Genomic DNA, 25,047 nt, shown 5'->3' on the forward strand with positions numbered 1-25,047 from the left:
CACTTGTAAATGAGACATCTCTTAGGTTCGATTCTCGCCAAAGGTGAATTTGAACCACATTAGTGCTAGCCTATTTTGTGTCTGAGCCCGTCCTCCCCGTTGGTGTAGATAATACCATTTGTTAAAAAAAAAAAGAGTAATATATGTCATTTCAACATTTAAGCCTTATTTGATTTGAATTGGATATTTAATTTTTCACCTTGCACATTTTAACTGTATCATATGTTATTTATTTATTCGAATAAAATGATATCTATACACCATATTAAGAGAACCCTCACAACTAAATACGAGTAAAAATACAATTTGATTCTTTGTTCATAGTTGAATAAAAATATCAAAAAGAAAAATCATGGGCAGTAATGTAATTGTACACAAAAAAAATTTTACTATTATTTTCTCTTTCCTTGGGTACATGTCATCAAAATTGTCCTATACTTTAAAAAATAAAATAAATAAAATAGAAAAACTCACGCTCTCTCTCTCTCTCTCTCTCTCTCTCTCTCTCTCTCTCTCTCTCTCTCTCTCTCTCTCTCTCTCTCTCTCTCTCTCTCTCTCTCTCTCTCTCTCTCTCTCTCTCACACACACACACATTTCACTCCAATTTCTTTCTCTTTCATTTTTCTTCTTTTTAAACTTTTTATATTTACATCTAATTTATAAAAAGAGTGAAGAATTTAGATAAAGTTGTTGTGAATAATGTAGTACAGAACTTCTCATTATTTGGTGTCCAATCAACCAAGAAATAAAAAAACAGGTTAGTCCTCATACCAATGTAGTAAGCCAAGTGCTCTCTGATGCCTAAATTTGGTGTAAAACGGCAAGCATGAGATTACAAGTGATTCAGTAAGGCATGTTGGTGTTTCCTAATTTGGTGATTCAAACCTCATTATATGACCTTTCAAGTTAGTAGATATTTGAGACAAAGAGATATGACAAATGGCGTAAATAAAGAGTCTTGTTTAGTGAGGCCTTTTGACCAAGTTGAATATTCTGGCCTATGGTTGGGCCACGATAAAGACTGTTATCTTGCATGACCATTTTGTAAGGCTATCTCTAACCGAAGGGACTACGTTTAGCCCCCGTCTAGATTATAACCCTGCAAGAAATTATTTTTTAATGAATAGTGTCAAGCCATATCTATATACAATCTCCAACCGAAAGGGCTAAAAAATAGCCCCCTCAATAATTTATTATTTTAAGTTTGTTCTTTAATTTTATCAGTTAATTGAATTAAACTATTTTGGACATATTATGAGGGCCACTTTTCGGTAAATGTTGTTTTAAGTTTCATGTTATTAAATATTTTAAATTTACTTGCATGTTAACAATTTAGACATTAAAATGAGGCAAGATAGTATGGAAGGGTGAAAAGGGTGTGAGAAATTACTTACGTATTTATAGGAAAAAAAGTAGATTTTTTTTATTTTTTTTTAAATTTTGTCTTAAAAAAAAGAAGCTAAATGACGTTAGCTAGCAGCACAGTTGGGCCCAACTCTAAGGGCTGGCTGGTTGGCTATGTTTGCCTAGCCATTTGGCCATTTGGCTATATTTTGGCCTAGTGGGTCTCAAATTTTTTTGGCACAACCCTTTATTAGAGATGAGTTTTGTGTCAAAACAGGCTATATTTTGACCTATAACCCTGTGACCAGCTCGGTTGGAGATGTCCTTATACAACTTTTCTAGGCTAATTCCTCTATCAATTCTTGTTAGGTATGAGGAGGGAGTTTGGGCTCTTGCTAAGTTATTAATGCCTAATATATGTTGAGCTAAATGGGTCTGTTACGTTGGATTATGTGTACCCAACACATGAAGCCGGCAAAGGATCCTCCTTTGATAAGTGAGTTTCTGGAGGCCACGTCTCATCTTCATTTAAAGGTTAAACAAGCCTAGGCTTGGATTGCTCCAAGTACTAGAAGGGTAAATGAATCAACTTGGGCTCATGTCCACACGTTAAATCATTAGTTGTCGGTGATTTTCATTACTACAAATTAATTTATCATTTTTCATTAAACACAATATTCACGCTTAAAATATCCAACTTGTAAAGAACCCTATCTAACATCTGATTTCCTTTTAACACCTTACGAAACTATTACCTAAAATAATAATTACAAACATGTCATTTTGTCCTTTAACGATTATTATGTACAGAAATCCAAAACCTATATTGTGAATGCAAATTTCTTCCTCGTTGATCTTGGACAAAATTGCACATACAAAACAATTAACACCTTAGGTTAAGGCCAAGAGTCTCACGCGCCCACGATGAATGGGGGGCTTTGGCAGAAGAACCTCCGATGCCAAAGTTAGAATTTAGAGAGAAAAGTATTTGAGAATTCTAGAGAATTTTAGCAAGAGTTGGAAGTGTGTTTTGGAGAAAATAAGAGCCTTTTTATAGGAGAATGGGAATAATTGACTAGTTAATTTAGCAAATAGAATTATTGCCAAATTAACTAGCTAATTAATATGATAAAATAGGTAAATATGATGAGATCAACAACGGTGGCCGGCCCTTTGGAATTTTTGGGTATATTATGTGGTTAATTGGGTGACTTAATTGAAATTTAATGGATTAATTAAGAATTAATCCATTAATTAGTCAATTAACATATTTTTGGAATGAATATTTTGAAGGTTATGTAATGATAGCTAATTGATTAGCTAAAAGAGCGGAAAAAAGAGGTAAGAAATATATGGAATGAAATAGGTTTTGAACTGTTACCTATTTTGAGCATTTCTGATTTGGTTGTGGATGATTGCCCGTTACTCGCATGTAGGAATCCTGATACACCTCAAGGGTATTTTTGTCTTATTTGTTCGAAAATCCATGTGTCGCCTTGTGATTATTTTTGGCTCCACATCTATCATAGGCCTATGGGTAACAAAAAGGTCAAAGAGCTAAAAAGAAAAGCAAAGAAGGTGAATGAAGGTAGCGAAGTAGCAAAACAAATGAGAGAATTTCAAGAAGTTTTGAGAAAAAAGGCAGACTTGAAGGCGATATTGGCCGATACTTCCCATATGAGTCCAGATTCATAGGCGTGGATTACATACCCAAAAAAAGGAGAGAAAAGAAAAATGGCCAACTCGTACTATAAGCTTTGGTTATGACTACCACCCCGCACCACTATCATCACCTTCATCGTAAATTATGTAGCAATGTATTTCTTTTAAACTAAGTACTAAGTTAATGTTTTGCTCAGTGGGTATTGAATCAATGTGTTTCTTTTAATTAATGGTAAGCTAATGCCATCTTTGTGTGTCCCTAATTATTCTTCATATTTCACCGTTGACCTAGTTTAATTATAAAAAATAAAAGAAACAAGGTTAGCACATTACAATATATGAACCCTATTTTTTTTTTCCATATGTGCCCAACTACGTGCCTAATCAATTTGCAAGTACATAATCTAATAATGAAGCAATTCTAGTTACGTTTCTGTAAGGAAAACAATTTGGTGTTAGAATTTGAATTTTTTTGTGTCAAAATGTTCACAAAAATGTTGTACGAGAACGTTATGTTAAATTAATTTTAAAAAGGTTAACATAAACAAAAAATGTGTACTTACTCAAATTATCACATAAAATCGTAAAAAACCTCAAATTTAGGGATTCTGCTATAAGGACTCTCATTAGAGGAAATATTCCTTTACGGTCACAAAGATTCCTTTAAGTCCTTAAATAAGTACTCGAAGTTGGTGGTGGGAGTCCCTAGTTAGGGACTCTCATTGGAGATGCTCTAAGTTAAGTGGTTTCTACTGAAGCCAACTACCCAAATTATTCTTATTCCGAAAGATCTACAAATTGAATTTCTGATTGGTAAGTTCCTAAGGCCAACACATTACTTCTACAATAACATATTACAATTTTATAACGATCCAACGGTAGGTTTTCTGCCTGCTACAAATTCAAATGGCGGTTAATCTTGGAAATGTGTTCAAACAATCAAATTTGAAGAAACGGAGTGAACTTTGAATCAACACGTGGAAATACCTTTAGAAGGGTCATGGGGCGTAAACCGGAAGTCAACGATCAATAATCAAAATCAACGGAATATTTCATCGCCGGACGAAATATTCCTTTCAATCTAATGAAATAATTCAGGGAATATTCTTACCGAAACTCGGAAACGGATTGGGTCAGATCCGTTTTGGGATTGGGTTAGAACTGGGCTGGATTTTCAGGTTGGGTCAACCCAGTTCATCCTCCCTGCAATGCCAGATTCTTGCCAGAATCTGGATTTTGTCGCTGAAAAACCCAGAATCTTCCCTTGTTCAAACCTTCATCATTTCACACCCACTATATATGAAAATTCATCTACTTAATGAGAGGAAGGGAGAAAGCGATGGTGATGCTCAATGGGCATAGCTCCAGGAAGGGAGAAAGCGAGAGAGTTCAACAGAGTTCTCCTCCGCAGAGAGAAAATACAGAAGAAAAAGAGGGGTTTGGGCCCTAGTAAACCCAAAAAACCAATTGAAGTCTCTAAAATAAAAAATAAATCTACAAAAATGCTTCTGACTTTAGCGTTCCGTAAAAGCTTCATTTTAACTCCAAATCTTGTACTGCATGTGCTTACGCATTCGTAATAACATACTAAATAATGTCACATTTGTCTCAACTACTAAGTCAACATATACCCACTAGGGGCATTTTGGATATTTCCTGTATTGAGGATTAAAATATCGTAAATTTAGGACGGGTCGTAACAAAATTACCTATCATGGCGCAAATTTTCACCAGCATAGTCGTCAGGGAAAGCTATTTTTTTAGTAGTGCTTGCAAGGACGTGAAAAATGCGCTATATTGTGGTCTTAATATGACTGTTCGGATGTGTAGTAATCCTACACGTCATTGTGGATCTAGAATAGCCAAGATACTCAAGTCATCATTGTCAATGAACTTCTAGGGTGCGTTTGTTGCGCCGGACTGTCTCGGACTGGACTAGCTGCCGGGACTAAGCTGGACTGGCTTAGACTGGACTAAGCTGGACTAACTTAGTGAAACGTTTGGTGCAGTCTCGGACTAAGAAGCAGGATAAGAAAAACAGTACTGTTCACCAGATTTGTGTTTGCTTAGATTAGGACTACAAATTTTTGCCATTGTGTAATAGAGTAATGCTACAAATCTCATGATATGGGTTAATTGGAGCATATTTTTGCCATGTATATTATGAATCTTAAAAAAAATTGACAATTGTTTTGTTTCTATTACCTGCTAATAGAATTGGGTTTAATTTGCAAATGTAGCTTGATTTAAACTTTATCACCTAACAGAAGAAATATTTTGCCTTAACTGAATTGCTAGCTCTCAGTGGGTTTGAGTGGAATGAAGAGAAAATGATGTTGGCTTGTGAGAAAAGTGCGTATGACGAGGCTACGAAGGTTTGCGTATATCTGATTGTATTTTTTGTTTTATCTGATTGTGTTTTGTTTTTAGAATCTCAGTTCCTTGATTAATTACACTGAGTTCAAAATCTCAGAGTTAATATCATCATCTTCTTAATTACGAATCAGGATAATGCACTAACAACATACATAGAAAAAGAAAAACCTCCATGGGAGGTAATTCCAAGTTCTTTACTGACACCATCACCATACACTCAGAAACCACTTGAAGCTAGATATTAGAAGGATTACAGTGCACATAAACAAAAACTGAGACTTGTATGAAAGACATAGCTTTTTAAATACCAGCTCTTTCATACTGTAAAGAAAAAAGAGTTATGACAAACTTATAGATGATCTGTTGATCTGCCAGCTTGTGTGGCAACATAAAAGAGTATATATATATATATATATATATATATATATATATATGTATATCTTTTCGGAAAGGTTCACCCATCATCCCTCTGAAAAAAGGAAAAACTTAACATTGTTTTTTTGTTTTCCATAGCTAGCACACGTCAAAACATCCTGCCCTGTCCATTATTAATTGTTCTGCCTCTTGTCCTTTCTTCAAAGATCGATTTTTCACTTCTTCCTCTTTACGCTGCCCTCTTCATCCTGTAATAGACCAAGAATTAATATATTGTATTACACGCCTTGTGTTTTGTGTTTTTTTTTTGTAGGGTAAAAAGGATGCAAGTGGATTGTATGATAAGCCTTTTCCGCACTACCACAGTTTGGGAGAGATTTATGCAAAAGATCGTGCTATGGGTGCACATGCTGGTAACGCTGATGACGATGAAGAAGAAGTTAGACTTGAAGATGCCAATGTCAATCAACATGAAGGTGAGGATGAAAGTGGAAATGACTTTGATACTTCTTTCTCAGTACCAAATACCCAACAACAAAGGAATGCAGAAAGTAACACATCAAACATTAGTCGCAAAAGGACAAGAGTAGCGGATGAAATGGCCAAGCAATTCTCTATTATGGCTAAAGCTATAGCCGATGTGGGACCTAAGATTGATGATCTAGTTCATGCACTGTCAACCGATATAAATCTGACCGAAATGCAACAAAAACTTGACAGTGAGTTGACCAAAATGGAGTTTTTGTCTCCCATGGATTTATTTAAAGTCACTAACTTCTTGGCCAAAGAACATGACCTTTTGAGGGTGTTTTTCAACATGTCTGATGAAAGGAAGAGTGCATATGTGACTACTTTGTTGCAGACTTGGATGCATAACGACATCTAAGTGATGGTCCAAATAATGTGAATGCTAGTTTTTTGCTATGACGTGCTTACTGCCATAATGACATATCAGGGAAAATTGTGAATGTTTTGTAAATCTAATGACTTATTAGATGACACCATAATGGTGAAGAACTACTTTTTGTTGGTATTATGATGTTTAGGCAGGTTAAGAATATTTTGTTGACAATCTGATGTGTAGGCAGGTTATGAATATTTGATAATATGATGCATACGCAGGGTATGACAAGTTTGCTTAGGTTGGTTATGGTGGTTAGATAGATGTACTTTAATGTAAAATATTAACTTTAATGAAGTTATTTCCTACTCTTTGTTTGTTACTAATATTTTTTTCTTCATTTATTTACTATTATACAAAATCCACCTCTTGAAGATCACTTTAGTTCAAGGGGAATCAAGTTTTTTGATTTGAAATGGTAAAACAAAATTTCTTCTACTCCTTGACATTATGTAGCAAAATATATTCTTGAAGAGTTAAGACTGAAAATGCTCCTAACAATTTCTTTCCATGTCCTTCTTGCTCATTAAGCATAATTCTATGCTCATTCACATTATGCACAACCAGTGGCGGAGCCAGGAATCTTACCACAAGGGGTCGTAGTGTAAAAGTCCAGAAAAAAAATTTAGGATGGAAATGTTAAAGTTAATGCTTTACTTAAACTGATTATGTGTAAAAGGGCTGACTGTTGCCTTTATTAGTCGACCCATTCTATTTATCAGTCTACCCATTCTATTTATCAGTCGACCCAATTACTTCAGTCGGCTTATGTATTGAACTAGGGCTGACTGTTGCCTTTATCAGTCGACCCATTCTATTTATCAGTCGACCCATTCTATTTATCAGTCGACCCAATTACTTCAGTCGGCTTATGTATTGAACTAATTCTGTGTAAAAGGGCTGACTGTTGCCTTTATCAGTCGACCCATTCTATTTATCAGTCAACCCATTCTATTTATCGACCCATTCTATTTATCAGTCGACCCATTTTATTTATCAGTCGACCTAGAGTAAATTCAATCGATCTAAAGTAACTCCTAAATACATGCAGAATCAGTTTGTTACTCAATGCATAATCAGTTTGTTACTTCATGCAGAATCAGTTTGTTACTCAATGCAGAATCAATTTGTTACTTCATGCAGAATCAGTTTGTTACTCAATGCAAAATCAGTTTGTTACTATTATATACTATATCAAAAAATATTAAAAAAAAGTATATAAAATATTTGATTTGGGACAAGGGCATTTTAGTAATCATACTGGTTTATATTCCGATTCTGCTGAATTAGTAAACAGCTTTATGGAATTGTATTCCGATTCCAGACAGTTTTAGTAAACAATTTCAACAAGAATCTGATTCTGATTCCACCTCATTTCAATTCCTCCTCAATCAAATTCCTCCTAAATCCGATTCCTCTCAATTTGATTACGGATTAGTAAACGCGCCATAATAGTGGCCAATACATGCAACTTCAACAAATACAAGTACATAAGATCTCCATAATTTAGAAAATCCTAGTTAACATTAGTTAACATTAGCCAAAATAGATCTCTATAATTTACAAAATGGCTAGTTAACATAAGCCAAAATACTAGTGCAAAGCTAAGTTATAAGTCATAACATAAGATTGTATGATTAATAAAATACATCCATGTTAACGTTAATAAAATACATCCATGTTAACATTAGCCAAAATCCTCATCCGCTTGCGTTGTCGCTTAAAAGCCTTTGGACGAACACTTTCTTGAGTTCCGGTTTGATTGCCCTGAACACTCCCACATTTTTTGGTTTATCCAAAATAAGAGACAATGCATCAATTTGATCCATAGGAGAGAGACCCATTGCTTCAAGTTCATTAGCTATGTCAGTATGATCTGCAGTACCTTGAACTAAAGCTTCAGTTACCATTTGCATCCTCTTCCCACTTTCAACATAAAAATCTTTCAGTCCACTGATAATTGCCTCGGTTCCATCACTTGAACTTCCCACAGCTCTTTTCCTCTTTCTTTGGCTATTTTCAGATGGGGTGCTTTGTTGGCTTTGTTGGTTCATTGAAGAAACAAAATTTTCACCTCCAATATCACTTTCACCAACATGATCATGACTTTGTTCCTCCACCATTTGAGCAGGGGTTTCGGCTACATTACCCGTAGCCCGATCTTTTCCAAATATATATGCAAATCTATCAAACAGTGGAAAAGGTTTGCTTCTCCATCCATCGGCTTCTTTATTTCTCTAAGATTATATCAACATAGCAAAACTAAAATTTAGCATGCGTAACAAATATAGGAGCAAGAATATAACTAATGCATAAATAAAATAGGATATGAACCTGCACATAAGTTTGCCATGCGTCATCACTGTCAACTTCAACGCACTTTTTGACATCATTCCATGCAAATCCACTTGTGTTTATCATGTCAACGACCATACTATATGTTTTTTTCCATTTCTTCAACTTGGACTCAATATGTGGATTTGCCTTTATATTTGAATGAGGACATAAAACATTGACAGCTTTTGCTATTTCAACCAAAGCACCTTGTTTGAAAGCACCGGTGTCACACCGTTGCTTCCGAGCAACAAAATCCTCAAGAACTCCTAGTAATACTTCTTCCTCAAATGCTTCCCATTTACGCCTTCTTCCTTTTGGCTCTTGAGTAGCATTCAAAATATTATCGTTATCCATACCTAAACAAAAAATATTTTAATGAAGGAAAATACCATACAAATAATCAATTTGCATAATATCCAATCAACTTGCATAATATCCAATTAATTTGCATACCATCCAATCATTGTGCTAATATCTAACAAATGCATGATAAAAAGGAATACTAAAATAAAATGTTATCATTAAAACATATAGCTAGTTCGGTTGCTGGTTCCTAATTGCTCTCCACTCATTATACATTTCCTGAGCCATATCATTCCTCATTGCAGTCCACTGGTCCGATGTTTGAACACTACCAACATATTCACCTTCTTCTGTATTTTGTCCATCTTCTATTATTGGCAAATTCTCCATTGGATCTACTGACATCTCTTGCCTAATAAGATTGTGTAGTAGGCAACAAGCGGTAATTATTCGACCTTGTGTCCTTATCGGATAGAAAGATGGACTCCTTAGTATCGACCACCTTCCTTTTAGCAAGCCAAAACAGCGTTCAATTACATTCCTTGCCTTAGAATGCTTCATGTTAAAATATTCTTCCTTATTAGAAGGTGTTCGTCCCTCCCATTCAGATAAATGATAAGGTATTCCTCTATAGGGTGCAAGGAATCCTTCACCATTTGTATAACCACCATCTACAAGGTAATAACAACCTAATGAAAAAAAAAACAGACCTTATTAGTGTTTTGTAGTTGACAAACAGAACTAAACCTAACTTACAAAGTTGAGACTAAGTAATAGTCTTACCCGCTGGTACCTTAAAACCATTAGGCCTACTAATCGCATCATGTAGCACTCTAGAGTCTGATGCGGAACCCTCCCACCCCGGAAACACATATATGAACTGCATATCTCCTGAACACACACCTAACACATTAGTTGCGACTCGACCCTTTCTTGTTCGGTATCTTGGTTTGTCAATTTCAGGTACATGCACATCAATGTGTGTTCCATCCAATGCTCCCAAGCAATTCTTAAAAACCAAAAATAATAAACTTTTTGTTAATTTATACAAAGGGAATGAAGAGTTAAAGCTTAGGGAAAATGAAAAAAATTTCTCATCATACCTTAAAACATCGCCACCTAGCATCTGTAGAATCAATAGGCACAGGCTGGGGGACTTTTAGTAGGGTACCTTGTAATCGCAAAATTCCTTGCAATACGCTATTGAAATACCTACTTATAGTCTCTCCCGACCTATAAAATCTACCGCCAACACTACGATTCTTAGTATGATGTGCTAATATTTGTAAAGTCATACACACCTGTTCCTCTACAGACACCAAACCATCAGTTTTTACCCTCCCATCTTGACGAAGTAAGTCGCATAATATGCCAAAAGTCCTTCTATCCATTCTCAATTCGTTAACACATTCAGTATCAGTATTCCCTATTATACCATTCAGATAACACAAACTAATCTCTCGTCTAATAAGTGAACGGTTAGTCAATGTGGGTCGTTCAACATGTCTCTGTTTGCCACGTAGCATCATCACCACAAGAATCGTACAAATACAAATTGTCTCCAAATAAGACATCTCTAACAATAAGATCAATAAAAGCTTCCTTCGATCCATATCTATCCAAACAAAAAAAAAAACAATAAACAAATTAACTAAATCATTAACCCGAGGCAACAAATATACAGGTGGCGTTGTAAAAAAAAAGTTTTCATTAACCCGAGGCAACAAATATAAGGTGGCGTTGAAAAAAAAAAGTTTTCATTAACCCGAGGCAACAAATATACAGGTGGCGTTGAAAAAAAAAAACTTTTCATTAACCCGAGGCAACAAATATACAGGTGGCGTTGAAAAAAAAAAGTTTTCATTAACCCGAGGCATCATATTCAAAATGTTCTACTCTTATACATCTATAAACATGTGTCTAAGAACACTAGTATGAGGATTGCTATCATTGCTAGGCATTGCATGTGAAAAGGGAAATTAAAGGACACCTGTAATGCAGTAGCCTTAGCCTTAGCCTTAGCCTTAGCCTTCCGTTTATGCTCCTCTTCTCTGCAACCAACAACCACAACAAATTGCAATTCAGCATCAACCCCACACAATACAAAACATTCACATTGTATACACACTGCATACATACACACTGCAAACACAGTACATACATACACACACTACATACACTGCATACACTACACACACACTACATACACTACACACACACACTGCATACATACACACTGCAAACACAGTACATACATACACACACTCACATACACTACACACACACACTACATACACTACACACACACCCTGCAAGTACACACACAATGCATACATACATACACACACTGCATACACCCTGCATACATACACACTGCATACACAGTACACAAACACACACACTGTATACACCTTGCACACACAGTACACAAACACACACACACTACATACACTACACACACACACTGCATACACTACACACACACCCTGCAAGTACACACACAGTGCATACATACATACACACCCTGCATACACCCTGCATACATACACACTGCATACACCTTGCACACACAGTACACACACACTGCACACACACACACTGCATACACACTCATTCACACACACACTGCACACACACACACTGCTTACACACTGCACACACACACACTGCACACACACTCACACTCACACTCACACTCACTCACACTCACTACATACACTACACACACACACTGCATACATACACACTGCAAACACAGTACACTACACACACTACATACACTGCATACACTACACACATACACACTTATTCACACACACACTGCACACACACACACTGCTTACACACTGCACACACACACACTGCACACACACTCACACTCACACTCACTCACACTCACTACATACACTACACACACACACTGCATACATACACACTGCAAACACAGTACACTACACACACTACATACACTGCATACACTACACACATACACACTTATTCACACACACACTGCACACACACTCACACTCACACTCACTCACACTCACTACATACACTACACACACACACACTGCATACATACACACTGCAAACACAGTACACTACACACACTACATACACTTCATACACTACACCCTGCATACATACACTACACACACACTGCATACATACACACTGCAAACACAGTACACTACACACACACACTACATACACTACACACACACACTGCATACACTACACACACACCCGGCAAGTACACACACACTGCATACACCCTGCATACATACACACTGCAAACACAGTACATACATACACACACTACATACACTGCATACACTACACACACACTACATACACTACACACACACACTGCATACATACACACACTACATACACTACACACACACACACACACACTACATACACTACACACACACACTGCATACACTACACACACACCCTGCAATACACACACAGTGCATACATACATACACACACTGCATACACCCTGCATACACCCTGCATACATACACACTGCATACACAGTACACAAACACACACTGTATACACCTTGCACACACAGTACACAAATGACACCGTAATCTTATATTATTACATACGAATCGAATAAATTCAAGATACAAGATCTTTGGACCAATTTTATAAATCAATATTCTGTTAAACGTCCTTGATTCGGTATCAATTTCCTAAGACACATAAAGCAGAATAATAGAGCAACAGAGTAAAACCAGAACTCAAACTAATCAATCGTGCCTCAAGAAGATCTCCCTATTTAGATCATATCACCAGATTCACCACATCCATTTCTACCAAATATCACGATGCAGACTATCCGTTCCAAACCATTAACGTAATCCGAATGAAACACTCAAAACCAAGAGCGATGCACACATCTAAACATAAAGTTGATAAAAATCTCAACATTAAAGAACCATTTCAACTATATTGGCATAGAAGAAAAACCAAACGTCTGTGTGTGTGTATACATATGCAACTCAACCACTACATTCCTCATCGAAACTTTTGATTCGTTTATAAAATTAAACAAACAACAATTACCAAAATCAAATTAATCCGAATTCCAACTAATAAACAACCTAATCAAATCATACATCGATCAAGCAAACCAATCAAATCTCCACAATTTCCATCAATAATTTTCAATCAATGGATTTGATTAGATCCAATAAATACCTAAACAGATCCAACGATGATATTGTTGATGGGGATGAAGATCAGCTTGACGAAGAACCCGACGAAACCCATCACGACGAACCCGATCGCTGTCCGGAGCGCGACCTTGGAGAATTCTACACGACAATCAACCATCAAATCTCATCAATTACACATGCATATCAAAGAATATAACTTGTGAGAAAACACAGATCCGACCCGAATGCTGAATTACCTTTGCGATCGGGCTTGTGGCAGCGCTTGACGAGGCGAATGCTGTCCTTGGAGAACTCTCGGAGCAGATCTGTTACGTGAAGACGAGGGAGCGGACGACGAGAGGAACAGATGAGGAGCAGGATGCAGATGAGGGCGACCAGGATGCAGCTGACGGCGAGCAGGACGCAGAGATGAGGATGAGGAGGACGACGTGAGGGAGGAGGTCTTACGAATCCGGACGTTTTTGGGGTGGTTCGCTAAGAACTGCTAGCGAAGGGTTTAATCCGTGCTAGTCGGATCTAATCCCATTAAACGTAATCCTTGCCCCTACCAAACATCAGACTACAATACCAATTAGTGTAGTCTAGTCCAGTCCCCCCTAAGAAGGTCAAACAAACACGCCCCTAGTTGATTACAAGCGTACACTACTTCTTTAAATTGTGCGATGCAACTTATAAAAGAAAAAAATAGCTTCTCAGACAAAGGATATTGAAATAAGAATTCACAATAATACTCAAAAATATAATAAAAAACAAAATCGAAGGGAACATAATGACATTGTTTAATAAATAAAAGTGATTATATATTGAAACACCCCGTTATAAATAGGCAAAAGTTAGAGATATAATCTTTGCTAGAGACAGGAGCGAAGCGGGTGCAAAATATTATACTGTTTAGTTTCGTAACACAAAAGGATTATAGGTAAAGAGAGAAATGGAGGGATACTGATATTATTGCATTCAGTTATTTTCTCTTTCAGTTGTTGTCACTTGATCATCTGCGGAGTGCTCTATTTATAGAACAACATCAATAGATTTACAGTGAATGAAAATTACACCCGTGACCAATCCAATAACATCCGTGATTAGTTTAAAGAAAATGGATGATTGCTACACAACAAACAAAAACAACACTATTAGGCATGTGAAAAAGTTACCGTTGGTATGCGGGCATACATTCCCACTGCTTACAACAACACCCCCTTAAACTGTTACGTAGTGTCACTTTATCGGTTTATCCCCTAAAATGCAGTTTGTCTCACTTTCCCCTGAAACACCGTTTTGTATTTGCTTTGCCGTGTTTCCGCCTATTCTGTTAAGGATTTTTAACTTGGCTTACGTGGCAGTGCTTTTGGTCCTTTAAGTTAAATTGTCATTGAATGGCCAATTATTAGCTGCCACATTGGAACCATTCTCTCCACCTCCCTTTCTCCTATCTCACACTCTTTTCTAGCCCCACCGTTCAGTCATACCTCTACCTATTTCTCACTTGAAAACCTCTATCGGCACACAAGGTAGTGCAACATCTGAAAATCCAAGGTTTCGAGTAGGTCAAGGCCTTCAACTCCAACCTAGCCGTGTTCCAGGACTTTTTGAATTTGACATCAAAGTCACCGTCGACCTCCCCAGCGAGTTCCTCTCCACCGTCGCCAAGTCCCAGTCTTACGCCACCAACTGGGTCTAACAAAACGTCGTCGGTTACCACCCGAACACCCAGATCGAAGCCACTTTCGTGTTTGAATATAGCGTGTTTGAAATAAAATAAAGAGTAAGACAGAAATTGAGACAAGAGAGAGATTGTGAGGAGAAGTAGTTATTAGAGTGCCTGTTTAAAGGTTTAGAATTTATATATAAAATATACTAACTAATTAATTACATGCTGATCTAAAGTGGACAACCACACAATTAATAGTATTTACACCAAACAACTTAGTACTACGGTCTAGTGATATTTTTTTTCACTTGTAAGTGAGAGGTATTAGATTCGATTTTTGCAAAGTTGAATTTGAACCACATTATTGCTAGCTCATTGTGAATCTAAGCCTATTATCTCTCTCTCTTAATCGTTTGTTCAAAAAAAAAAAAAAAAAAGGCTTTACAACAAATGTATAGTTTTCATGATGGGTATGACGCTCAACTCTTAAAACATAACTTAAATGTGCAAAATGACACAACTAATGTATAGTTCTTTTTTCCTTCTAGTTTTGTATTTTAAATTTGAGTAATGTTAAGTAGATCAAATTTTTGAAATTAAATTTGCAAATCAAATGATGTGTCACTAATAAGAAATAAGCACGTTAATCAACACTTAAATATAATAATCCAATAATCAACAACCACATCATTTATTATGCAAAATGTGTTTTAAAATATTGGTTTCCCTAACATTTACCTTTAGATTTTCTTTTCATAGTGAAAGTTTTTAATGTATAATTTCACCTTAACGTTATCAGACAAAAAGAGTTATTACAATTGTCAGCTTAATAAAAAATCGAGTCATATTAGAGTTAAGGATGATTCGGTTTAACCCAACTCACTTCTTAGGACATCCAACATTTGTTCCTTAATAAGATTATGCATCAGGAACACAAGTTATTAATATAGGCGTCTAGTGCGACGTTGTCTTCCTCAAAATGTGTAAAGGTACATGCGACATTTAATATGGGTGAGCATTTTATGCCCATGGAGAAATGTACAACCCTCAAGTTCAATTATTACGATTAATCAAAGTGTTATGCATTGAACAATACAATAAGTTAAATCGATGCTGATGAGATGAAAAAATGAACTCATCCCCTTCTAATTATGCTAACACATACCTAGAGCATCAAGCCTATATGTTTCACACCATGCTTATTTCACTTGGCTCAGAGTACTATAGAATATGATTTAACTCCCATACACCCCTTAACCCCAATTTAACTAACTGACCCTAGCTTGCTACCATAGATTATGTGATTACATTTCGAGGCTTTGCTTTCATTCTTAAGGCAAGGATAAAGATGAACAGAAAGTAAGCCTTGGTCTCAGCTAATTGGCGGCCCTTTATTGGACATCAGGCTAAGCGGTCTAAGAGGGTAAGTGTAAAGCATCACCAAGAAGACTTATCCTTGAAAGTGGTCCAATTTTGGTGCATGCAAGTATACATATATGACATGTATGGTTGAATGTGAAAGGACATAGCTAAAAAAATATGTACAAACAAAATGGGTGGTTGTTGAAGAGGACTTGTGCTATAACAGAAATTAAGCACCCAGGATTCGAAGTTCCCCCACCCCCTTTGCCCTCCCTCCCCTCAGAACACCTAATGTATTGACAAAAACGGGTAGTTTTTCACTTCCTCTCAAGTTTTTCTCTCACCCATTCGAAGTTCCCCCAACCCCTTTGCCCTCCCTCCCCTCAGAACACCTAACGTATTGACAAAAAGGAGTAGTTTTTCACTTCCTCTCAAGTTTTTCTCTCACCCGACAAAATATGGTGGAGGACCCTAATTATCTTAAAAAATCAAACACCATTTCACATTTCTCCTATTCTTTTTTTGTTTACCTGGTCAAGCCAACTTCACAAGAAACCAAATTTCAACATCTTTTAAGCGCCTTTTTCTCTCCATCACTCTTTTTTGTGCGTCTTCTTTATAAAAAGTCTGTGCCAAATCTCCCTTTCACACAAACACATTTCGGTTTTTTGTTTACTTTTTGGGTATTAATTTAAATTTTAATAACTAAAGGATGAAAATGCTCAAGGTAAGATTAAAGTTTTTCTACGTATATCCATCTCAACAAATCAACACCCAATCATTATATAATTGATGTTATAACCTCGATGGGTGATTAGGTATTGGCCCCCAAATTGGACTCACACTGGATGTCCACCTTGCCACTGAAAAATTGGAAATAATGAATTAAAAAAAAAAAACTATTTTATGTTGAAGCATATTGGTAATGATTTAACGTTATCACAGCTACGTACATGCATCTTCTGTAGTTATGCTGCCAACCAAAGCAGAGAAAGTAGATGAAACTACATGCATCTCCCCCTTTATTTTAAACAACAAATGGCAGTACTGTTCTCTAGCTATTAATTTATGAAAGCAAGCCATTAAGGATTATCATGGAATTAGCCAAAAAGCGATCCATATTAGTTAATTAATTATCCTTCCTTCGTTTTTTTTTACTTCATATTTGGGAAAAGGATTCTCGTTGGATCATTTTTCTGGGGATCCTAGGAATCCCGTGATTGTGACCGTTTATTGTACATTATGCGGTCAATTTTTGTTAGATACTATTTATATTTAATTTTAAATTTTAAAATTTTAAAATTTTAAATTGTGTGCCGAGAGAGGTTTTTTTTACTTCATATTTGGGAAAAGGATCCTCGTTGGATCCTTTTCGTGGGGATCCTAGGGATCCCGTGGTCGTGACTGTTCATCGTATATCATGTGGTCAGAAATTATTTCAAAATTTAAAATTTAAAATTAAATATAAATAGTATTTAACAAAAACTGACCGCAGAATGTACGATAAACGATCACGATCACAGGATTCCTAGGATCCCCAGAAAAATGATCCGGCGAGGATCCTTTTCCTCATATTTGTACCCTACCCCTTACGTACTCTTATTTTAGTCATAAGTAGATATTAAGATCATCACACGTTAGAGAAAAGTCAAAGATTTCATTCTCTTTAGCATGAAATGTTTATCATTAATAAAGAAAAAATAAAATAAATAGTGCAGGGAGAGAGAGAGAGAGAGAGAGAGAGAGAGAGAGAGAGAGAGAGAGAGAGAGAGAGAGAGAGAGGAGATTATCCAGATTCCAAACATTTCAATTTGATAATACAACAATCATGTAATAGATTACCAGTTGACAATGAAGCTGATAAATTTTCTCCATGGGGAGATGCTACAAAAGATTGTAACTTCATGATACCTACCATGTGTTGATAGGAGTAAGAAATTCATCCGGTTCATCGCTTCAAGTAATCATCAACTACTTATTTATATTTAAACCACTAAGCAAACTGCTTAGAGTTATTAACTACTCCCTATCACACAGCAAGTGCTCCGTAGCAAACCGCTCCCGGTGCATGGTGTGCAAGCTGCTGAGAATTTTTTGTTACAGAGCACTAGCTTGGATATATATAGTACGTACCCTCCTAATTAATTACCTTCATTCTCTGAGCTTCGATAGTTTGAAATCGTAAACCCAAAAGAAAGATATATTAAGCTCCATAATGTCCACACCTTGAGTTTTTATCAAAACTAGCAGAAGTTTACCCCTCGTTCCTAGTTGTTCTTCTCTCACACATTTTGTTACTTGTAATGTGACATGTGAGATAGGAACAAATCTTTTATTTTATTTTTTTCAGAAAAAGGGGCAAATTACTTTGGCTAGTTTGGATAAAAACTCATTCCTCTTCCGAACCAGTTACACATTCCTTCTCATCCTCGTGAAAACCATCAAGAGAAGGGTGTGGAGAATGCCCCTTACCAAATGATCTAATATGGTCCTTGAGTGATCTTTTGTGTTTAAAATCCGATCCACAAGTGCAATACCACAGCTTGCCACAGTTCTTTTCATGGGTTCTCCAGTCTCCTTTAACTGCAAATGTTTTGGCACATTTTCTACACATGAATGGCTTTGCTCCGTGCTTTCTCTTGTAATGAGTCTGGAGAGTTCTGAAGTCTTTGAGTGGCTTGGCTCTTGGGTGGTTGATGTTGTTCTTGCAGCCTTGAGCACAACAGTAGCATGGTAGCCTCAGCATTGCGGCTGGTTGTGTTCCTTTTAGAGAATCTGGCCCTTTTCTATATTCAGATCCGTGGCCCCACATATGCATCTGTAACCCGAATACACAGTACGTACTTTGACTTGTAAAAAAGCTGCTTATAAACTCATTAATGGAACTCAAATTAACATGCATAAGAAATCTTCTATACATGCATATTATATATAGGGGTGTGATATTCACACACCCCTTTTTACTTCTCTCACACATTTTTAATTTTCGGCCATCGGATCGGATGAATTAAAGAAGATCAAATGACAGATATTAACTAGGGGTGTGGGATTGGTTTTGTTTTTCCTTTTTCTATGTACAATAAAAATACTAGAGGATGACAAAAAGAGCGTGCAAGCATATATATAAAGTATTTACGAACCCAAAAAGAACTTCTAAACGTAAAAATTGTTGTAGGCTAGTGATTGGCTGGTGTCAAGTAATAATCTACAATAAGGGAAACATTATAGATACTTTGGTCGATATTAACCGATTTTATCAAATATCAACAAAATATGAACCAAATATATATACACTAACAATGTACATAGATAAGAAAAATTGTTTGTATGTTTATTCTTTTTCAATTGCCCTTCAACTCATTCATGCCCTCAATTTATATCATGTAAACTTTTACAAGCCCAAAAGCCTTCCCCAACTTACTTCAGCTTCTTAAAACCACACCTTTCAGTTCAGATTTGAACATTGAGGGACTAGAAGAAGAAAAGGAAATGGCAATGGGAGTTAATATGATATAGCCAGAGGGTTGATCATTGTTATAGTTCTATCCTTGTATATTTGTAAAATAATTTGGTACCACAATAGAGTCTAGAGATTTTTGGATTCGGTGTCAATCTCTTCCTCATTTTGACATGGATTAAGATATGAATGACTCGAAAGCTCAATAAACGAGTTTGAAGCCACCTCCTAATAAGTCATGTTAGATTAAAGTAGAATATCGTTAACTAAAAAATCTCAGGGTCAACCAACATTGCATGTTAAAATGAAAAGGGACAAAATTTACCCTCTTATTTGTCCACAGAGAATGAAATTGAATGGACAGAATACTATATATGAACCTAAACTGAGAGCAACAATAGTATTTAATAGAGGATCCGTTTGATAATCATTTCAATTGTCAATTTTCAGTTTCCAGTTTCCAGTATTTAGTTGTTAGTTGTTAGTTGTTAGTTGTTAGTTTTTAGTTTTTTGTTTTTTGTTTTTTGTTTTTAGTTTTTAGTTTTTAGTTTTTAGTTTTTAGTTTTAGTTGTAAGAAAAGTGAAAACAAATGCCTTGTCTTGTAACTAACCATTTAAGTTTTTAGTTTTCAAACTCTCTTTATTTGAGAATTGGTGGAAGTAAATACGTACATTAACATATGAGTAGAACTTTAAACCTCAAACTTACAAAAGAAGATTAATATAACTAAACTGTAGCACTATATTAGTAACTTTAGTATTATAATGTGCTTAATTTCCCCAAGAATTTTCTTTTGCCATTCATCTGTACGTTCCTTTTCTCCTTCTCGACAAGAAAAACTTTAATGATTAATAATTTCCTCAAAATCCGGTGTCTCTTTTTAGAAAAGTCGAACTACTTTATGAAGCCAAGCAAAAAGCAAAGATTTATATAATTGTAACTTATATTGTAACTTTATCAAGCCATTGCAAAATACAATCTTGCAAAACGAAAGTAAGAATTTAGGGCGGAGAGATGCATATTTGTATGCATATGCTACTACACGTATTTACTTACAACCACCAGTTCTCACAGAAAAGCAGTTTGTGTTAAAATTTACAGTCAATGATAAAAATTTGTCTAAGCATAGTCAACAGTAAAATTAGTAAATCTGTATATGATGATTTATAAATTCACTACAAACTCTATATTTTTGTTTTATTTTTAATTCCATGTTGTATCTTGACTCAGGCTGTAGTTTGATTGTAGCTGAAAATTAATCTTGAAGGTCCACAATTTCGAAACCCTAACAAATTTATTCAAACAAATCGATGATGGGTAAGAATTAATACTAACCTGCATGTTATTGTACCTATTGAAGGTCTTGCTGCAAATGGAGCAAGCAAACTGCATCGGCCCAACAAGAACCTGAGCAGGCGTTGGTATCCAAAACCTACTTTCTGCCTTAAACGAACAACCATGAATGCTCTTCTTCATGACTACTTGTTCTTCCTTGAGATTCAAAACCTTCTTATTTTTATCATATGTTTCTGATTTATCACCTGTACTATTAGTACTATTAGGAAGTCCAATGTGCAAGGCAACTGTAACTTTCTCCATCTGCTCTTCTTTGACTCCAAAACCCTCTTCCTGCACCCCGCGATCTTCTACTTTCACCGGCTTGGTATCCGTAAACTGGCTTAAAAGAGGCAAGCATTGTATAGTGCCATGCTCAGATAAACAAGGGGAAGACGATGATGATGTTGATGATGATGAAAAAACGGAAGATGGCTTCAGCCATTCAATAAAAGGAGGTGCTTGAAAGCACAAATTTTGGTCTTCCACATGATGGTTCCATAAACCCATCTGTAGAGGGGGAGAGAGAGAGAGAGCTCTTTGATGAATTCTCTCCTCAGAGAATTTATCCAGACCTTTTGTGGGAAAGCTTCACTTATAGGGTTGATTTATGAAATGGGGTTTGGTTTGTCTGTTTTGGAACCTTTTTTTCTCCTTTCATTTTCTACCTTTGGCCCTTGTTTGGTTTATAAAGTGAGAGTGAGAGAGAGTAGTAATGGTGGGGTTACAGACTATGACATGCAAAATTGAGACTTAGGTGAAGAGAAAATTCTATTTGAACCCATTTATTTTATCATTCCACCCAACTTCAAAATTTGTTTGATACAATATCAAATTTTCCCTGAAATAAATAAATTAAAAAAAAAACAATAAATAAGTCTACCCACCAAAACAAGACACCTTTCTTTTTTTTCGGCGAACACATTTGAAGCTCTGACGAATTCAATTGATGCTTTCCTTTCTCACTGTCTTGCTTCTCTATGTGAACTTGGATCAAATCAATCAGGAAAAAGAGAGACGACTGTGAATTAGTGTGAATGGTGCAGACCCATGTTCGATTTCGACGCCGAAAACTAGCAGAGTTTGATGGTTCATATTCTTCTCAAGGTTGGAAGAGGGAGGAGGAGAAAGAGAAGGAAAAGAACAGAAGAAGTTAACCGTCGTAGATGACCTTGGAATTTTTTTTTTATAGATGTTTGATTTGAGTTTGCTGGAAATAATAGAAAGGAATTTTTTTTTTTAAACTCATCTAACCTATTTCTACATCCAATTTACTCTTTGCACCCATTTGATTTTTAACTAAACTATTATTATCTCTTTAAACCCAAATTTGATACCTAATATACCCTAAAAGCCCAATTCAATATGTGGATTTATTTTTACACCCATTTGATTTTTAGAAGCTAAATTTGATGTGTTTAGATCTAATTTCTTTGCATGGTTTTCCACAACTCAAAAGCTGATAATTCAATTGTTACTTACAGAATATGCATGCATGCTAAAAATCACTGCAAAAAGCGATGTGTATAGTTATGGGGTTGTCCTTTTGGAGATCATAACTAGGAAAAGGCCAGTGAACCCATCATTCACAGACAGCACCAACATCAGCACGCATGCCATATCATCCTTGTCAATGTCTCCATCCATGCTAGAGTCATCAGCTTCAAGGATCCTTCCTCTACTATAAAGATCCCACAGCCAATATACACTATGTTGTTGTTGTAGTTGTTCTGTTCGTTTTGATTACCAGGCCTTTGTCCACAGACAACTTCTAGCATAAGAACACCAAATGCATAAACATCCGTCTCAACATTAGCCCTTCCAGTAAGAAATGTCTACGGAGCCATGTAGCTTGGCATTCCTGCAATCTCATCTTCTAAACTCTAAAGAATTGAAATCAAAAGAACAAAAAATTCATAAATTGAGTCATACCTTGGTTGGAGGATTCAAAACTTCAAAATTACCATCCATCATTAGAAAAACTTATTTGTCTCTATGAGAGCTATCAGGGTTTTAGCTGGAATGAACGTAGGATAAACAAAGAATGATCGTAGGGTTTAATTATAGTGTTTGGGTTTATTGATAAATTTGAGTTTTATTATTAATTTCATTTTGTACTTAATAGTAATTATGCAATAGGGTAAAATAGACAATTAACATTTAAAATTTTAAGTTGGGTGTAAAAAGAGGTTGAATGGGTTTAAATAAAATTTCCCATAATAAAAATGGTGTGGTGGGTTTAATTAGGGTTAATGGGTGTAGAGAGAAAAACAACCATGTTTTTTTTTTCTTATTTATTAAGTGAAAATTTGAAAATTTAGTAGAGAAAATTGTTTAGTTGGATCCCAATAAATTTTTCTTATAATTGTACATGTATTTTCTTTAATTCTTTTTCGTATTAATAATAATGTCATGGAATTTGACCTATGTGCACACATTTCTCATACTACATTGACATTTTACCAATGACCTGAAATAGCGGGTAGAACAAAACTGACATTGGACATGATAGGCTTGTGGACTAACGAGTATATTATGCCTAATCTCGTTTGCTATTCATATCATATTTTTATATCACATTTTTATGCCGCCTTAGGTGACATCTGATGTGGACAGCCACATCATTTGAAAAATTTGCAAAACCCAAGGAAATGAAGGAGAAAGGCTCCTCATATATCACAGTCATCATTTAATTAACTATTTTTCTTAATTATTAGTTTATTAAATAATGAACTAAATTTAAAAAACTGATTAATTCAAATGATGTGGTTGTCCACATCAGATGTCACCTAAGGTGGTATAAAAATATGATATGAATAACATTACCCTTATATAAATCTCAAATCTCAAACTAACTTTTTATTTTATTTTAGCCGTTGTATTTAAATTTGGGCCGTTAGATCTTTTTTTACCATTAGATTTGATTATATTCGATCTCAGTCGTTGAATTCAATAATATATAAATATATAAAAAAAATTGAATCTAGGCCATTGGATTAACCAACGACCTGTAGATCGTGACCGTTGGATGGAAATAGCCGTTGGAGGCGTTGCGAAACATGGCCGATAGGCCCACATGGGCGGGGCCCTCGTTGTCTGAGGTGTCGCACGAGTTGGGCGAGTGGGTGGGCTACGTTTGGCGCACAAACGCCCTTTTTCACTCAGTTCGGTGGAGCTCACTCCGATTTCTGAGCTAAATTTTGAGGGGAATCTGGGCTTGATTTAGCATTTAGCATTTAGCCCAAAATTTCCCCTTGGGTTGGATTGGGTTTGGGGGAAATTTTGGAGGGTAATTTGGCTTTTAGCCCACCATTAGAGTTAGTCTAAAAGAATTTTTGCAAAATAATTACAAGTAAAAGCATAATAAACCGCAAAAAGTAATTACTAAACTTCAAACACTTTGTTGAAAGTCAAATTCAGCGAGAACTGCAAGATTACAAGGATCAAATAAGAAAAAAAAAATACTAAACTAAATATATAAGCATTGTGGTTAGGTGGCCTTGATGGGAGTTACAAGTTAATTTTCAAATTTAGCTGCAGAACAATTTGTTTATTGTCTTGCATATGATGTAATCAGTTGAACTTTAATCAATTTAAAATACTCAAAATTTCAGACAAATATATAGGAGATATACGCCATCAAACAATATATATGTAAAGGATATTACAGGATAATAGGATATATACTTGTTCGATCTGATCATGGTGATAAATACTTGTTCGATGTCTTCAGAGTATACTTTACGTAGAA

At 35.8% G+C, this 25,047-nt stretch overlaps 2 protein-coding genes and 2 long non-coding RNA genes across 4 annotated transcripts; all 4 read right to left on the reverse strand.

The window, feature by feature from the left end:
• Positions 1-2,069: 2,069 nt before the first annotated feature.
• On the reverse strand, positions 2,070-4,455 carry LOC139194209 (uncharacterized). Its single transcript, XR_011578971.1, has 2 exons — positions 4,118-4,455; positions 2,070-2,875 (listed from the first exon to the last, which is right to left on the reverse strand). It is a non-coding gene; the product is annotated as an uncharacterized lncRNA (long non-coding RNA).
• Positions 4,456-8,217: 3,762 nt separating this feature from the next.
• LOC139194210 (uncharacterized) lies at positions 8,218-9,191 on the reverse strand. The gene is made up of 2 exons (XR_011578972.1): positions 8,993-9,191; positions 8,218-8,895 (listed from the first exon to the last, which is right to left on the reverse strand). It is a non-coding gene; the product is annotated as an uncharacterized lncRNA (long non-coding RNA).
• A 217-nt stretch (positions 9,192-9,408) lies between these two features.
• Positions 9,409-11,331, reverse strand: LOC139194211 (protein ANTAGONIST OF LIKE HETEROCHROMATIN PROTEIN 1-like). Its single transcript, XM_070818589.1, has 4 exons — positions 11,289-11,331; positions 10,402-10,913; positions 10,082-10,307; positions 9,409-9,987 (listed from the first exon to the last, which is right to left on the reverse strand). Exons 2-4 carry the CDS (start codon positions 10,909-10,911, stop codon positions 9,530-9,532), a joined length of 1,194 nt encoding a protein of 397 aa, XP_070674690.1. The 5' UTR covers positions 10,912-10,913; positions 11,289-11,331; the 3' UTR covers positions 9,409-9,529.
• A 6,959-nt stretch (positions 11,332-18,290) lies between these two features.
• LOC103441352 (zinc finger protein WIP3-like) lies at positions 18,291-21,955 on the reverse strand. Its single transcript, XM_008380031.4, has 2 exons — positions 21,297-21,955; positions 18,291-19,322 (listed from the first exon to the last, which is right to left on the reverse strand). Exons 1-2 carry the CDS (start codon positions 21,804-21,806, stop codon positions 18,894-18,896), a joined length of 939 nt encoding a protein of 312 aa, XP_008378253.1. The 5' UTR covers positions 21,807-21,955; the 3' UTR covers positions 18,291-18,893.
• Between the last annotated feature and the right edge of the window lie 3,092 nt (positions 21,956-25,047).

The sequence above is a fragment of the Malus domestica genome, chromosome 03 (genome assembly GCF_042453785.1).
Source record: "Malus domestica chromosome 03, GDT2T_hap1".
Taxonomy (NCBI): domain Eukaryota; kingdom Viridiplantae; phylum Streptophyta; class Magnoliopsida; order Rosales; family Rosaceae; genus Malus; species Malus domestica.

Bases quoted from the DNA above. Each gene is read 5' to 3' on its own strand.
- LOC139194211 (XM_070818589.1), bottom strand. From the start codon at position 10,911: ATGGATCGAAGGAAGCTTTTATTGATCTTATTGTTAGAGATGTCTTAT. The intron at 10,308-10,401 runs GTATGATGAGAA...TTGGTTTTTAAG, and splicing joins CTAGGTGGCGATGTTTTAAG to AATTGCTTGGGAGCATTGGA. The intron at 9,988-10,081 runs GTAAGACTATTA...TTTTTTCATTAG, and splicing joins TGGTTTTAAGGTACCAGCGG to GTTGTTATTACCTTGTAGAT.
- LOC103441352 (XM_008380031.4), bottom strand. From the start codon at position 21,806: ATGGGTTTATGGAACCATCATGTGGAAGACCAAAATTTGTGCTTTCAA. The intron at 19,323-21,296 runs GTTAGTATTAAT...TTCGGGTTACAG, and splicing joins ATAGGTACAATAACATGCAG to ATGCATATGTGGGGCCACGG.